The sequence below is a fragment of the Mustela putorius genome, unplaced genomic scaffold (genome assembly GCF_011764305.1).
Source record: "Mustela putorius furo isolate JIRA1106 unplaced genomic scaffold, ASM1176430v1.1 tig00000827_pilon_pilon_pilon, whole genome shotgun sequence".
In the NCBI taxonomy this organism is placed as follows: domain Eukaryota; kingdom Metazoa; phylum Chordata; class Mammalia; order Carnivora; family Mustelidae; genus Mustela; species Mustela putorius.
Genome location: NW_025421489.1, coordinates 8,466,675 through 8,484,315, shown reverse-complemented (window position 1 = coordinate 8,484,315; position 17,641 = coordinate 8,466,675). Strand labels below are relative to the sequence as shown.

General features: G+C 43.4%; 1 protein-coding gene across 4 annotated transcripts in view; it reads left to right on the top strand.

The window, feature by feature from the left end:
- Positions 1-2,520: 2,520 nt before the first annotated feature.
- CACNB2 (calcium voltage-gated channel auxiliary subunit beta 2) overlaps positions 2,521-17,641 on the top strand; it is a 380,199-nt gene continuing 365,078 nt past the window's right edge. For 2 of the 4 annotated variants that reach the window (XM_045085009.1, XM_045085007.1), the window contains exons 1-2: positions 2,522-3,341; positions 12,306-12,398. In XM_045085009.1, the coding sequence (XP_044940944.1) occupies positions 3,222-3,341; positions 12,306-12,398 (213 nt within the window). In that variant the 5' untranslated portion in view covers positions 2,522-3,221. Of the gene's footprint in view, positions 3,342-3,364; positions 3,733-12,305; positions 12,399-17,641 lie in introns of those variants that run through there. The other 2 variants (XM_045085008.1, XM_045085010.1) reach the window with 2 other exon arrangements.

Genomic DNA, 17,641 nt, shown 5'->3' with positions numbered 1-17,641 from the left:
ACGTTTTTCTATCTATATTTATTCTGACAGTGTTTCCTTTTTTACACAAGGGTAACATTGCCTTACATTTTATTTGAAACCTTTAAAAAGCAGACTAGAGTCTGAACAGGTACATTGCATTGTGTTACTGTTTAATACACTAATTAAATTAGCACAGGTTATAAAGAAAGAATTAATATAATGCTTTCATGGGAATTATGATTAGGTAAATGTCTTCCTATGTTAGAACTTGCCAAGTTTTATGTTTTAAGACACATGAAGACAGATCATTTATTCATTCATTTATGCAACTTGTGTTTTCAGGCTTCATCTAAGTGCCCAACACCATGCTCCATGCTAGGAATACTAAAATGAGTAAGACACAATTGGTTATTCTCAAGAAACTATGTAGTGGCAGAAAAAACATAAAAGCAGTTTGATCTAACTTATATACTAGATCACACATGAACATTTATTTCAAACTCTACTTGTCCTTTGGCACAAACTTTACAGGCCCTTTGGTTATAAGTATTATTAAAAATTATTTTCAAGGTTGTCTTGCTATTTTGTGATCTCTTTAAAAACGTGATGAAAGACAAAATTCCATTTCCCTGATGGTCATAAATGAAAGTGAATGCAGAGATAATTAAGTACACTATAAGAAATCACACAGGGGGCGCCTGGGTGGCTCAGTGGGTTAAGCCGCTGCCTTCGGCTCAGGTCCTGATCTCAGGGTCCTGGGATCAAGTCCCGCATCGGGCTCTCTGCTCAGCGGGGAGCCTGCTTCCCTCTCTCTCTGCCTGCCTCTCCATCTACTTGTGATTTCTCTCTGTCAAATAAATAAAATCTTAAAAAAAAAAAAAAAAGAAATCACACAGATGTCTTGGGAAGACACAAAGTTTCATCTAACTGGGTGTTTTTAAAAAACCATGTTAGAATCCTCCCTCCCTTCCATCAACAAGTGTGTATTGACTGGTTTCTAAGTGCTTATTAACTAGACTATAAGCCCCAACAGACCTGGTTTTTGTTGTGTATTCCTCCAGTGGCACGCAATGAAAGCTTGAAATAAACTTGACTGACTATTGAAAGAACTCAGGGCAACTTACTAGATTTGAATGTGCTCTGATGAATATGCGGGGCTCCTACCCACACAGCTTCCAGTCTACAAGAGAACTAGACTTCATGTTACCCCTGAAATTTGAACACTCTCTCAAGAGAACCAAGTAGTTTTGTTAAATGAATAGACCTAGGAGGGTGATATCCTCAGCAGATCACGAAGTTAAAATAGACAATGAATCCAAAACTTTAAGTACAATATCTTTTGTATTTTTTGTATATACATATATGCACACATATACACATGAATACATATAAAACATCACTGTTTCCCCTCACCCCTCCACAATTCTTAGCCAGGGTTCTGCGGAGACTTCCAGCCTTGGCTAGAAAGCAAAGGGTGCCCTCTTCCTTGTCACGGGGCTCCTCACCCACATCCTAACCAAGAGCCTCCCAGCTTCCCAGTCTGTTGTTTTTCAAAATGTCATATTATCATCATTATTGTTATCCAATATTTTAGTGCTTCTCTTTAACAGTCACTGAAATCTAAGTAAAAATGACCCTTTTAACGTCAAAGATTAGGAAAACAAGGGACCCAATGGATATGCCTTTTTTTTTTTTTTTAATTATTTATTTATTTATTTGACAGACACAGAACACAAGTAAGCAGAGAGGCAGGCAGAGAAAGAGGAGGAAGCAGGCTCCCGGCTGAGCAGAGAGCCCGATGTGGGGCTCGATCGATGCGGGGCTCGATCCCAGGATCTGGGATCATGACCTGAGCCGAAGGCAGGGGCTTTAACCCACTGAGCCACCCAGGTGCCCTATGGATATGCCTAAAGTTTTAACCTTACCAAAACCTATTCTTTCAGCCTTACTAAAATTAGCTTATGATGGAGATGGGTTTCAGCTGTTGATCTTTGAGATGAACAAGTACTGCGTCCCACAGTCATTTCATATAAAAGGCAGTTGGAGCCTCGTGGACTGCATTTCTGTATGTATATTTCATCACGCCAAACCCTAGACGTCGTATTTTTTTTTTTAAGATTTTATTTATTTATTTGACAGACAGAGATCACACTGATGCCTAGACGATTGGTTCTCCTGAGTTTCGCTGCAGTAACCTTTGTTGCAAGAAGAGGCACGCTCGAGTAGAAAAGTGAGTCTTTTGCTGTTTAAGTGCAATGTTCATGCTCATGTCCACTACTCTCATGACCAAGAATTCGGGATAGTAAAATAGTGCTTATTCTGCCCAAAACGTGCCAGGAAGACTTCTCCACTTTGCAGAAAAAGCGCACTCCAAAAGCAGCGCTGTTTGGCCAGGAGTCAGACAGGAGTCAGGAAGGAAGAACTTCGGGCTGGGGCTGGGAAGTGGTGCTTTGGGACCTAGCGGAGGAGGCCAGCTGCCGATGCTCGGGTCCTCAGCCCCGCGACTTTTCTACCCACCCCCCACCCCCCGCCCCCGTCACTGCCACCGTCAAGTGCCTTCCCGGGCTCACCGGCTGCCCCGGCAGACGCCCGCGCCCCGGGGCCGCCAGAGGCCTCCGCGGACCCCAGGAGTCCAGTTCAGGAGCGGAGCCCGGGCGCTCTCCGCCGCTCCCGCCCCTCTCCCGCCCGCGGGCTGCCAGGCTGCCCGCGAGGTGGCTGGGGAGCCGGGGGAGCCGGGGGAGCCGAGCCCGGCAGCCCGAGCGAGGAAGCTCCCGGGCGCAAGGCCTCGCTTTCGTGGCTTTGAAAACTTTCCAGCGCGCGTGCCACGGAGACGCGCAGCGGCTGGGCCGGAGCCCACGCGGCCCGCGCCTCCCGCGGGGAACTTTTCGGCGCTCGGCTGCCTTGTCACTCTCGCTTTCCGACGCGCCTCCCCCTGGGCTCGCGCTCCCCGAGCTCCCTCCCTCCCTCCCGGCGAGGACCTTCCCGGCGCCCGCGGCTCCCGTCCCCGTGTCGTCGCCGCCGCTCGGCGCTCGCCCTGCCCGGCCGCCCGGCCGCGAGCCCGCCCCGCCGCCGCCGCCGCCGCCGCCCCGCGTCTCGCTTTTCAAAATGGCCCGGCCCCGTCCCGCGCCCTGAGAGCGGCGAGCGCGGCGCCGAGCCCCGGGCAGCCCCCGGAGCGGGCAGCGGGCGACGGGGGGCGGGGGAGGGGAGGAGGAGACCCGCCGCGAGGGGCTGACTGCTCGCTGCCAGCCGACTTTTCGCCAATGGTCCAAAGCGACATGTCCAAGTCGCCTCCCACAGCGGCGGCGGCGGTGGCGCAGGAGATCCCGATGGAACTGCTGGAGAACGCGGCTCCCGCGGGGGCGCTCGGAGCGGCCGCACAGGTAGCGAGAGCGCCGCGCCTTCTCCTTTCTTTGTGAGCCGCCGGGGCGCCGACCGCCCGCTCTCCCGCCGCCTCCTCCGCTAGGATCCCCCGCCTGGCCGCTCCCGGCCGCCCGGGTCGCCTCCGCCACCCCCTCTCCCTTCGCCCTTTGCCACCCGCTTCTCCTCTCCTGGCGCCGGGGACCCTGCCCCTTCTCGCCTGTCCCCCCTGGCTCTTCCGCGGCTTCCATTTTTCTCGGCTTCCGAAAAGCGAGTGGGAAGGGGCGGGGGAGACCTCCGGGTCTTCAGAGGCTGCTGCCCCCGGGGCTGCTCGGTCAGCCCTCCTCGCCCCTTCCCGGGAGAGGCACATGGAGAGACATGAACCAGGCGAGCGGACTGGACCTGCTCAAGATCGTGAGTCCGGGTGGGCGGGAGGGGCTCGGCTCCCCGCGGCTCTGGCTCGGGCTCCGACGCCGACCCTTCCGGGCGAGCTCGGAGCTGCGCTGGGAAGGGGCGAGGCAGGGGGTGGGGGTGGGGGCAGGGGGACGTGGGGGGGGAGGAGGGGGCTTCGGGCCGGGTCTCCGGGCGCAGCCCTGCCCCACCCCCACCCCCCGCACCTGGCTAGTTCTGCCTCCTTGACAGCTCAGCTCCCCTCGCGCCGCTGGCCACCGTTTGCCCGCGCCCCTCCTCGTTTCTTTCTCTTAAAGCCAGTTGGGGACGCGAAAAGTTTTTATTTTTCCATTTCCCCTGAAATGCTGGCCCTTCCAGGGAGCTTCAGGACCACCTTCCTCTCCGATGAGGATGAGCGGTTTCTGGAAAAATTCCGGTTTGCAGCTCAGTTGTGAAATAGGAGATGTCAGTTGTAGGCGTTGGGCAATGATAAGGTGGTGGCTTTTACGTAAGGCTTTGGCAGGTACAGTTTGGATTACAGACACCTCCAGGTCTCGGCGGTGAGGAGTCTCTCAACTTTTATCCTAGCAGGGAAATGACTGAAGACTCCTAGCTGTGGGGCCGCTTGGCGAGTGCCGGGAAGAGGTTAGGGTTCTATTTCAAGCCTTATTTTGGGGAAATAACTCTTTGCTTAGCGATATGGGCTTGCTGATTTCAAGCCTACGTTTGCTAGATGTGTAAATGTGATGGTGACATATACCTATATTTACAAAAACCTTATAAATGTGGAGCTTTAGTGAACTTTCTTTAACCATTGGGAAATAACCTTGCTAACTTAAAACACATAATTCACTTTGATTTGAGATGGAGGAAAATGTAGAAACCAAGAAGTCCTGTAATGAGAAACCCATTTCTTTCATAAGGGTAGGACAGCTAGCTTTTTTTTTTTTTTTTTTTTTTAAAGATTTTATTCATTTATTTGACAGAGAGAAATCACAAGTAGATGGAGAGGCAGGCAGAGAGAGAGAGAGAGAGAGAGGGAAGCAGGCTCCCTTCTGAGCAGAGAGCCCGACGTGGGACTCGATCCCAGGACCCTGAGATCATGACCTGAGCCGAAGGCAGCAGCTTAACCCACTGAGCCACCCAGGCGCCCCAGGACAGCTAGCTTTTTAGTCGGCCTTGGGCTGTTCCCCTGCTGAACCAGAGGGGGGACCTGTAACTAATCACCTACATTTCCATCTAGTTTCTGCCAGGGGACCTGAATTCTTACCAACACATGTCACATTTGTTCTAGGCTCCTGATTTTATCTAGACACTTAATCAGGTTAGATGAGAGTGAGAAATGTACTCAGAGAACTCTGTTATTCCAGGGTGAACGTCTTGAATTTTGATAAAAGAAAGGCCTCTCTTAGACAACCCCCCCCCTTTTTTTTTCTTTGAACTCCCTTCAGGGATTTTTCTTTTCTTTTCTTTTTTTAAGTTTATTCTTGTGATAAAAAGAGTTCTTAGATTTCTGGAGATCAAAGTTGAGGCTGACCGAAAGCATGACTGCATTTAGATAAGAAATACTAAATTCACTCAGTGATTTACGTCGTTAAATGTAAGTCAACAAGTATTTGTTGTTAACTGCAAGGTGGAAATGATTCAGATGTGAGGAGACGCCACTGCTGTCTTCAGAGAACGGATATTCTAGTAGCTGCCAGTGTGTCGCCTGTATGACAATTGTCTGGTAGAGGACTGTAAAAGAAGTACTGAATCTTGCTTTCCAAGGAGGAAGGATCACAGAAATTCTATGCGGAGTAATCCTTAAGGGCTTCATAGAAGAGGTGGCTTTTGAGAAGAGAGTCCAAGGATGGGTGAGATTTGACCAGAGATTGTCAGAGAGATGGTGGGACACATACAGGAAGTAAAGTCACAGAAGTTATAAGTCTTATCACATATTTTCATGTGTAGTTTGAAGAGAGTACAGAATGGTACAGAGCCGGCGTAGTTAGATGTAAGACTCACAAGGCAGTTTGAGGCCACATCTTGGATGTGTTGAAACCAGCGGTGTAAGGAATGATGGAGAACCGTGGAAGGGGTTCAGCCAGGGAGTTGCATAACCGCTTATTCAGAAGATTTACCTGGGAATGTTCTGGAAGGTATTTTAGAGTTGTCCAGAAGTGGAGCTGCCAGACAGGAGATTGGTGAAACAGTTTGGATAATCTGAAGGGACAGGAAAGAAAATGGAGATGACAGACCCATGCATGGGACATTTCAAAAGACTCAATGTGCAGGACTAAGGAAGTAAGTGTCGAAATACACGAGAGACAGGAAAGGGGGAGGAAAGGCTATTATATGCAGGTTAGAGGTATAAATATTCAACTACATCCCCATCTATCTCTTTGCTTTTTCTACCTTCCAGAAATGAAAGCAGTTTTCTTTGAATTGTGTTTCTATTACCTCGATTATGTGAGGGGAAACATGGGCATGTTTATTTTATATCTAATAAATCATGGCATCATAGGGCTGTGAGAACTTGGCAAAGTCTCTAGTCCATCTCTCTGGGCAGGACAGGACAGCAGTAAAGCCCCCAGAAAAGGCGGGGGAGGGGTCCAGCTCAGGAGCAGCCCCTTTTGCTGATACTGATACTTAGAAATGGAATTTTCACTTGCAAATGGTGTCTCTAAGCAATCTTTGCTTTAAAGAACGCTTTCTGTCTTACCTCTGGATTTTATTCCAAGTTCTGTTTGAACAAAGCAAAAGATGTAGATTCCCAGACTGCCCATTTTTCCTTTTTTACGTTAATTAATTCTGCCTACGGATGAGGCACCCTCCTACATTCCAACCCTTTCCCTCTAGCACACTGCCATAAACAACACGACTATTATTTCTTACGTGAGAGCCGAGTTGGCAACCCTAACTACAAATCCTGGTAAGTTCTGATTCAAGCAGATTGCATCGCTTTTTAGGGGGCCTGCTGAACAGCTTCAGTGCAAACTTGGACATGGTCTACTTCCAAAGTCATGGCGCTAATTATGTATTCTCCCTCCAAAGCTCCAAATCTGCTTTGTCCACTCCTGGAGCCACTAGCCACACGTAGCTCTAACTGAGATGTGCCGTACATATAAAATACACACCAGATTTCAGGGACTCGGTATGAAACAAAGAATACACATTAATCTTTCTTACACTGGCGGCAGGTGGCTGCGATGACGTTTTGGGTATATTGGTTTCAATAAGTTGTATCACTGCAATTAGTTTCACTTGTTGCTGCTTCCCAGTTTCGTATGGCTACTAGAAAATTTCAATGACATGTGGCTTGGCTTACATTTCTGCTGGACAGCGGTAGTCTAAAATACGGCACTGGTAATTCTCTGGGGAGTGGAATTGATGGTGTAGGGAGGCGGTGTGGACGGGAAGCCGGTGGGAGGGGTTGAGAGTAAGATGGAGACACCGGAGGAGACGGAGAAGAAACAAAGCAGTATCCCAGCACGTTAGGCCTGAAAGAGGTTGTGAGCAGCACCGCGAGGCACACCTGCAAATGAACAGACAGTAACCAGAGGTCCTGTTTGCTTTGCTCCTAGCAACAGAACCCAGCTGGTTCCACCCTGGCTGAGTTTGCCAGATGCTTTTCAAGCATGTCGTAGTAACACAGCCTGGTAATGGCAACATCTTGAATCACTGCAGCAAGGAGCTTTATCTAAAGAGAGCAGCAGCGGTCCTCCTGTGGCTCTTGAGCCGTGTGGGTATGGTTTTCCAGAAACACTTGGACAGCCGAGGTACAGCTCGGTCTTCCGCAGTCTGCCAACATAGTGATCGTGGGTCTTGTGTTTTGTGTTTTCCTGGAACCTTCGCTGCTGACCCCCATGGCTTTCCTCTTGAACGGTATTTTTGTTCTGGTGTTGCATGGGAGAAATCTTAAAACATGCCAGTCAGAATTTCTGAGTGTGTTTTAAGAACGTGAAATATAATAACTGATTGAGTGATGTGGGGTTCGGTTGGTCTGGTGGATCTCATGGCTCTTTTCTTTTTGTCTTTCCTGGAGCGGAAAGGCTTAGTCTACCTGTTGCTGGATTTAATTCCATTGAATTAACACAATTATGAAGCCTTGGTCCTTTCAAGAAAAGCTGAGCAAAATGTGTTAACCCCGTAGGGGGCGGTGGCACTGTTTAATTTCACAGTGACAAGGAGTTACAATTAGTTATGCCACCACCACAAGTAACAAAGTCTGTCTCAGAGTTCTTTCTAGGCCTGCCTAGAGGCAGCTTATGAAGAGGGCGAAGTTCTCCTGCCCTCCCACTAGACATTCTGTTTCCCAGCCTTGTCCCTCCTTCCTTCTCTACCTCCAGACCCCGCAAAAGATCTTTTTATGCTGCCTCTTGCTTCCTTTTTGCTTTTGTGCAAACTGATCCATATTGACAAGAACTGATGTCCTACCTCCCCTCTTCTAGAGAGGTAATCTCAATCACTTCACTCCAAGTAAAGGATCTTGACAATCCCGTTCAGACTGAACTGTCAGTAAATGAGGAGAATGAATGTCTGATTTCTCTCTGGATCATTCTGGCTGCGTTTGTCCACAACTCAAAGGGATAAATATCAATGAATGCTAATCGAGAGGGATGCAAACTAATTTCAGGTATCAGCATTATGCTTATGGGGAGCAATATGTAGGGAAGAGACCATCACCTTATCTATCAACCACAGAAGCAGCGTCATACTTCAAGCTGTCCCCAGGGTCTGCCAAACCAACTTTGTGTGCACGGGTGGGCTCAAATCTGGCAACTTCCAAAATTAACTACTATGGTCCATTTCAACTAGACAGAAATTAGATTTCAATTACCTGTGAAATATAAACATTTATTTGCTGATTTGAAAACTACACTCCAGTTTCAAAAATTATTTGGTAACAAGGAGGACATTCATTTACATGAAGCTGATACTTACCATCCTGAGGAATTATCATTTTAATAAGTCATTTATATATTTGTGGAAATTTCTTAAATTTTTGTTGTTGTTTCTGAAATCTGATGTAGCTTGGTTGATGTTGTAGGAGAAGTAAAAGAATTTCGGTTTACGCTTTTCTTTTTCTCCTTTCTGCTAGGGTGACATAATTTGTTTTCATGAGGTTTCGTGTAACTAATAGGAAATGAATAGAAATTAGTGGCTTTTCAGACTGTGCTCCCAGAAGGACTTAGGGGTTCTGCATGTGTTAGGGAGAGTATTATGGGATATACTTTACGCTACGGCCAAACCCAAACTCCCTTTCTCTTCTGCCTTTTACTTCCTGAAATCTGGGCGACTCTGATTGTGAACCATTTCACGTATTGGGTGTTTATATATTTAGTGTTGCTAAAAAAAAAAAAATTTGGAAAAACAATTGGTCCTAAAAGAGGCTACATTTGAAGCAGCCCCTGAACTAAGAAAACTATACTTCTTTTCCAAATTGAGTCAAGTAAATATTTGAATAATTAATCTTTCCTGTCTCTCTCCATTTTGAGAAGATTTGGCCTTTACTTTTTCTTTCTTTCTTTCCTTTTTTTTTTTTAAAATTCCTGCAGATGAAACACTCTAGTCCTCGTTTTCAAGGATTTAAAGTAACTAAAGAAAAGTAATTCTGGCAAGATGGACTTAATTTTAAATATGCATTGGATCAAAGGGAACTTTGTTTTATAATGGTAGTATAAATTTTCACTAACATTTTTAAAAAATACATTGAAATGGACTGTATTAGCTTTCCAAAAGTTGCTTTAATTTTTTTCCCTTGATCTTGGATATTGTTATAAAAAACAATAAAGATTAACAAGGAAACTATGGAAGAGAAATAACTGCTCAAATTCATAAGAGAACAGAAAAGAGGTATCATTAAGCGTATCTATTTTAGCTTTTAATATATATAATACATAATTAATAAGGATTTGCTATGACACTATTAAGACATGAACAAGTTAATACTTTAAATAAAGAATTCCCCATAAATTTAAGTGATTAAAGGACAATACAGTTTTTTCAAAGTTATCACAAGTTTACACGGGATTCAGCCATAGTTGTGTGCCTGTGTGTGTGCAAACTGTGTGTTAGTACAGTTGAAAACTCTGATAATCCAACATATATACGTGGGTATATATTGACTAGGTAGCTAAGTGTATCCAAAGTAATACTTATGAATAGTATTCCTAGGGGCTTAGAAAAATGAACATACATTTAAAATGAAACACTTTTTAAATGTGTCTAATTTCTTGCAGAAAATTGTCTCCTGTAGGACTGAATGTCTGAAATTTTGTGTGGTTTTCACAGTGCTTGTTGTGCATTTGTGAACAGCCACGAAAAAGCTTACACATCAAAGCAGCAGAGTAATAAAATATATTTATCATGAAAAATCTGAAGCAAAAGACAGTGATAGAATTTCATATTCTCTTTCTACCCATTTCAAAATGGTATTGGAAAGACACATCAGGATGGAGTAAGATTATATTTTGTCTTCGTTCTTAATCTATGCCTCTCATGAAGAAAAACAATGTGTTTTAAAAAAAGAAAGGAAAACAGTGTGTTTAACACAGGTTTGCCCCTCCCCCCCCCATAAGAAACATGTTAGGCCTTAAAAAATTGCTTTCAAAGGTAATTAGTCTTTTCCCATGTTCAATAATATAAAAATATTTTTAATTTTAAAGAACTTTTCGTGCTTTATTTTTGTGTTTGTAGGCTTTGGAAGACACTTCTGTCCAAACTTTTATATAATAATTGGAAAAGGAAGAACACTCTTGAAAGAATGTTATTTTTCAACAGTTTACTGAATAGTGTTTACATAAGTATAAAGAATAAGCTGCTAAGTGAGAAGAACCTTGTATGATACACTGTGAAAGCCCAGCCTAGGTTGTCTTTCCTTTTATGAACTTGAGAGTTAATTAAATGCCATGGAAACACATTTGTATTATATAAATCCCGTAGATACTTGAAAGAGAACAAACGTGGTTAAGAAAAATTTTTGCTTTAAGATTGTACTACCCTCTCACTGATTGCAAAGTCATCTAAGTTACTCATAACACAAATGTTCGTAATAGATCTTAGTTTGCCTAAGTACTACGTATACCGTAGTTTATAAGATATTTCTTTTTTTTAATGAAAACCATCTGTGTATATCAAATAGAACAAAGTAGTATTTTCAAAACCTGGACTCTGCAATTTACTCGGCAATTTAAAAAAAAGTTAACTTTTGTAAATGCTGATAATCTCATGAAGTCTCTTTGAACCTAAGCATTCTTAGCATGTTACGTCCTTCACCCCAGCTTTACCCGACTCTTCCAATCTGTACGTGGATATTACTTTTAAAAATATCATTCTGAGCCCTTATCATTTACTAGGTCTTACACTAAATGCTATAAATCTGTTATTTCGTTTAATTCCTAAACCTGTGAAGTAAGTAGCACTATGCCTTTTGAAGGATGAGAAGACTGGTGTTTGGAGCAGTTAAGACATTCGCTCACAGTCTGCAATGGCAGGAGTCCAGCCGATTTGCTTTGCACCTAAAGGCACAGTTTTGAGCTATTTTTCAATTATATGTTAATGGCCAGTATTTGCAACAACTTTACCTATACTTGCCATTAAACAGAGATTGATGCATTGTTTGTTCTTAGAGCTCTGAGTGTAGATAAATAATAATAGAAAAAGCAAGTTCATTCGCATAGGTTCATGCTTGGCTCTATCCTGGTATGGAAGCAAACTGTCTTGCTCTTAACCTCCTGTTCTTAAATGCTTGTCTTCTTATTGCTATTTTCCTAAAAAATTACCTATTTATCTAATTATTCTATAAAATTTTATTCTATGAAATTTATTTTTCTCGCATTCTCAGTAAAATCACGAAGTGATTTTGATTTTCCTATCACATGCAAACATTGCCACAATGGGCCCGACATTTTTATAAGGCATTTCAATGTCATCCAGTTCATGACCACTTACAGAAGAAGCCTTTCACCACTTCTGAAGCCGTTTCTAGATCCATTCGGTCAGGGGAGGAATTGGTACCATGTTTTCATTCATGTTCCATGTAGACGCATGTGTGTGTTGTGTATGTGTGTGTGTGTGTGTGTATTTCAAGGTAATCAGAATTCATATTATACAGTGTTCTTCGGCTACCATATAGTTCTACAAGTAGCTGTGGGATTACAAATTAAAACATGAAAAAAAGCAAAAATGGAGGCCCAGTGGCACTGGAAATGGCATTTCAGGGCAGGCAAGACTGTTGCCTTTGTGCTGTCCAAGAGGCTTGGACTCATGATCTTTTCTCTCTCCTTACAGCTGCAGCTCTGCGCTCTCCTGCCCTGAAATCCTTGCTTTTAAATGTTTTCTCTTTGGTGGCTTTGCCTCTTGACGCCCCATATGCGAACAGATAACATAATTTGTTTTAATTCAAGAATTATTAAATGCTTTGTCTAGAAACCTCTTCTCCCTATTAACTCACTGTTCTTGAAATAAGTACTTGTGATTCCAACAATAATAATTTTCAAACAATGCCCATATGATGGCAATTTATAATTTGTTTTGGTTTTTGACTTCTTCCTAGCAGTAGGCCTAGATTTCTCATTTGCCTTTTTTTTGTTTTTGTTTTTGTTTTTTTGCAGTCATATGGGAAAGGAGCTAGAAGGAAAAACAGATTTAAAGGATCCGATGGGAGCACTTCCTCTGACACTACCTCAAATAGTTTTGTTCGTCAGGTAAGAGAGCTTTTAAAATTTCTGTTCTGGAGAAGTATATTCAAATGAATTTTGTTGGCTTTGTTTTGTTTTGTTTTGAAGGTGATTTTATACCATTATCCTTAAGACTTATATGGTGTTATACTTCTAGTTGAAGTGAAAATTGTGCCGTTTCATGTGATAATTAAAATATTTAAATTTTAAGTGAGACTGTGCAATAATTACAACCTTTCCTGGCAAGTTGGTCTTGCCAGGAAGAAGGATTTCTTCTTAACAAAATAAGGGAACTCCAGCAGAAATGATTACAGATTTGGAGGTTTTCTTCGGCTGCGGAACAGGGCATCTCAGTGGGTATCTGTGTGGCCAGCTATGAAATCAAAATACTGGTGTTCCTCTCGCTTTTTCTTTTTCCCTCTCAGAGTTCAGGCTGTCAAAGAGGAAATCGTGTTTCGTCTTGGAATGTTTGAAGCTACTAAGGTTAAAGCGTGTGTTATCTTTGAGGAATAATTTAAACTGCCTTTGGAGACATAGCCTTTATGCCAGGTACCAGGCAGTGTAGTCCTGGGCAGCAGTTTCCAGCCGTCCCCCAAAAAGTCAGCATGAGCGCTTTCCGCATAGGAACATTTGTATGTGCTAACAGAAGGGACCGGAACCCCCAGAGCAAGAGCACAGGCAGCCCGATGACTGAGGACAATAGGTTCTGCTCTAGACTTAAGTTTCTTCAGGTGTAGGTGTGTATCTTCATCGAACATTTCTCGGTGGGGAAGGAATTGCACAGGACAGCGCTAGACAGAACCTGATTCCACGGCCCAAGTGCCCCCAGTTTTTGGCTCTTGTGCTCAGGAGTAATTTGTCGGTGACGGCTTGCTCCCCAGACCATGGAGGTCCACCAGAAAAACTGCTCCAGTTGGTTGCCAACTCTCCCCATTGCTTCTGGCATCCCTGCTCCCACAGCTCTCCCCCATAGTTAGTTAGTAGCTTAAATGTCTATACCTGCTGCACCAGCAGCCATTCTGCTCTTGGCTGGTTGCCCCTTTCTTCCCCTGTCCTGACAAAGACCAAGGATGGGCCCTCCTGGGTCTCGCCTGTTCCCACCTTGCAATGTCAGGAATGCCAAAGGCATGTCTGAGTAACTGACACGCAACTGGAAAAATCTTGGTTCAGGTCCGTGCCAATGAAGAATTGTTTCAGTGACAGGAAATTAGAAAGAGAGCTGGTTAAGAAAGAATGGAGCTCTTTTGCTAAGAAACATTTAGAAAGAGAAAAGGTGGAGCCAAGCATGGCCCAGCCCTGGAGCTATGTTTTACTGGTGTCAGAAGGAGCCAGGAAGTGTAGCAGAGGAGCCAAAGGTGTGTGCGTTGGCCTGATGTCATGGTGGGCGTCATGGTCCTGAGAATGAATGAAGGATCTTGAGAAATAGCTTCAGGAAAGTTACCCAAGGCCTTTTCCATGTCAAGCATCCATATTTATTCTGCCTCTGGGACAAGGAGATTGAACCAGAGGAGTGAGAATCCACGGCCATGAGTCATCATCTCAGGGCCAGCACTGGAGGACCCGAAGCAGAAAAGAATAAGCTTCTTAGGACCCAGAGTAGCTGCAGCACAGCCACACAGAATGAGAGGCAGCTTGTCGAGATTATGTGGAAAGAAAAACTGATGTTTCGAGTGGGCAAGAGATTGTGAATAGAAATTAATCATACAGAGCCCGTGATGGCCCAGTTTAGCTCTGTAACGATGTCCTTCCAAGACAGTCGCTGGACTTCATGTTCCAGTCGTCTCTTTGGCTGTGAATTCCCCTTTTATGGTGTTTTGAGAGCTTAATGCATTACGTTCATTCGTTTAGGAGTGATTGCCGCCCTGCATGTAAGTTACCTGGAATTTCTTTTTTGTCATGATAGCTTCCTATTGGCTTTGTGTTCTCTGGGTGTGAGATTCTGTGCTTGAAACACAATTACAAATAATAAAGAGGGGGGCACCTGGGTGGCTCAGCTGGTTAAGCGTCTGTCTTTGGTTGGGGCCCTGATCAGGAGATAGCCTGCTTCTCCCTCTGCCCCTTCCCCCCACTCCTGCTCTCTCTCTCGGGCTCTCTCTCTCTCTCAAATGAATAATTAAAAAAAAAAAAAACTTCAATAAAAAATAATGAGAGCTGTTAAACTACTTCCTGTACATTTAGATATATATTGCTAAAACATATGTGAGCATTTAAGAAGACCAAAAAAAAAAAAGTCTATCCTAAAGGTCCATCTTCTGGAAATAAAGCCTGTGTCCTTGAATCTTAACAGAGTAAGGTGTTCCATATGGCATGGATTTGAGGTCATGATTACACAGGCTTGAGAACCCTGATGTACTAGCGTCTTTCTGTCACAGAAGGAAAACCAGTGTCTTTGGCAAGAATACCGAGTCTAAAAACCATAGTTTTCCTTTGATAATTTAATCTCTATTTGTTTAAAGCAGCATTTGTATTTCATTGCTATTTGAAAATAAGCAGAAGCCACCTTTGCCAGAGCTAGATACATACTAGAAATGGCATCATCAGAGTGTCTCAAGAAGTATATTATGGATAATAATGATAAGCATATGTTAGATTATTTAAAAATCTGGAAAAACATCGTTTAAGTATTTTCTTTTTATCATAAGTAGATGTTTTGTTAAACAAGTGACTCATGCCCGTGTATGTTACTTCCTTGTCTGTGGCTGGGGTGTATGTACAATTGATGTTGGAAAAGTAGTCTCTGTAAGTAGGATCCATTTAAAAATATCTTGCAGTTAGGTTATATTTTTGCCCTTGAATTAAAAATGGTTTCCATACAACTTTGAAACATTAGAATTATATTTTTTACAACTATATCATTTGTAAAGACTTTTAAGACTCTTTGGGAAGCACTGGGTACTTTAGAAAGCTTCAGAGGTTGAAAATGTGAAGATTTCATTAAAAAAAAACAATTGAGAATTTAAAAAATAAATAACTGACAGAATATCATAGCACTTGTTATGAACAAAGTTGGAGGATCCCCAAATTCCTGTGCTGATTGTACTTGGAGGGTATGTATGGAGGCAGCAAGATTAAATGAGCTCATAAGAGTGGGACCATTAATCCCTGTAGGACTGGTATCCTTGTAAGAGAGAGATACGAAGAATATGCACGCTCAGTTAAATAGCCGTGTGAGAGCATAGTGAGGAGATAGCCATCTGCAAGCCAAGGAGAGAGGTCTCGCCAGAAAGCCCACCCTGCCAGCTCTGTGATCAGAAAATTCCAGCCTCCAGAGCTGTGAGAAAATAAATTTCTGTTGAGTAAACCACCCAATCTGTGGTGTCGTTATGGCAGCCGTAATAGACTAATACAGGCATATATATAAAATTGGGCTTGAAAACAGGCCTCTTTTAATTAATTTAGTTTCTTACTTTTAAAGTAAACATTCTTACCGATATGTAGCACATATGCCCTGAGATGCACAACTCATAAGTGGTTCATGAGATCTGAGATTTCATCAAGTAAGCACCTACGTCACTACCACCCAAATCAAGAAATCCGTACCCTCTGCCCCCTAGGCTCCCCGTTTTGACCCTTCTCAGTCATTTTTCTTCTCATGCCATAAGTTCTATGGGCCCATTTTTAGAGTCTTGTGTAAACAGAATCATTTTATGCCTGAATTCTTTCACTCAGCCTTATGATTGTTGAGTGTATGTATGTTGTGTGTTGAGATAACTGGTGCGTCTTTTTTGCTGCACAGCATTCCATTATGTGAAGACACTGCTAATGTTTATCTCCCCTACTGTTGCTAGATGTTGGGTTATTTCCATCTGGGGTTATTGAGAGGAATGCTGCATTATATAGTCCTACCTTTGGTGTGCATTTTTAGTATGGTTTTATGCATTTCTGTTCCACAAATGGAGTGGAATGCTGGGTCCTACCTATGCATTTCTTTTTTCAAGATTTTATTTATTTATTTGACAGAGAGAGATCACAAGTAGGCAGAGAGGCAGGCAGAGAGAGAGGAGGAAGCAGGCTCCCCACCGAGCAGAGAGCTCAATGTGGGGCTCGATCCCAGGACACTGAGATCATGACCTGAGCGGAAAGCAGAGGCTTAACCCACAGAGCCACCGAGGTGGCCCATCTATGTATGTTTAACTTAAGCAAACACTGCAGTCTAGTGTTTCAGAGTGGTTGAACCAGTACGCATTTCCACAAGCAGTGGGAACAGTCTCAACTGTTTTCGTCTTTGCCAACACTTGGTATTGTCAGTGTTTCTCATTTCAGTCATTCTTGTGACAGTGTAGTGGTAGCTCACTGTGGTATGAATATCCATTTCCCTGATAACTAAGTCACAATTTTCCTGTACCAGATTTTAGTCCTATGGCTATTTGATGAACATTATAACCATTTGTTGGAATATGTTGAAACCTATCGGAAAACATAGAGCATGATCATGAAGACTATGAGGTAAAAGGGTGAGAGGCATTTTTTCCAAGGGTTTTGGTTTTTTCCAAACTTTTTATTGTGCATTTTTTAGCCATCATTTGTGTGTGGTTTTCTAACTCAAGTTATTTTATAAGAATCAGTAGTCTTAAGGAAAAGACGCTTACCCATATGTTTCTGCTTCAGATCCTAAAGCAGGATAACAGGTGCCGTGACAGAATTTTTGTAATCATTGGTCAAGATTCCATTTTGTTAGTTGATCAGTTCACTGTAAGTTGATTAAGTAAGTAGTCTTCTGGTCCTTCACGACATCAACTTTTTTGATGTCCTAATATTTCAAAGTGGGGATTGGAGAGAAATGACGAGTACTTATCATTTACCTCAACACGGATGGAACTGGAGGGTGTTATGCTGGGCGAAATAAGTCAATCAGGAAAAGATAATTGTCATATGATTTCACTCATATGTGGAATATAAGAAACAGTGCAGAGGATCATGGGGAAGGGAGGGAATCTGAATGGGAAGTCATCAGAGAGGGAGGCAAGCTGTGAGAGACTCTTAACTAGGAAACAAACTGAGGGTTGCTGGAGGGGAGTTGGGGGAGGGTAATTTGGTGATGTGATGAGCATTGGGTGTTATATGCAACTGATGCATTATTGAACTCTACATCCAAAACTAATGATGTACTATGTGTTGGCCAATTGAATTAAAAAAATTTTTTAATGTGTATTGAAGGATGACTTCACACCTGAGTGTGGTTAATTTCCCCCAGGACATTGGTTTTATGCTGGGGCTCAGGGGAGGGCCAGAGTCCTGATCAGTGCTGCAGTCTGGATGCTGTCCACAGG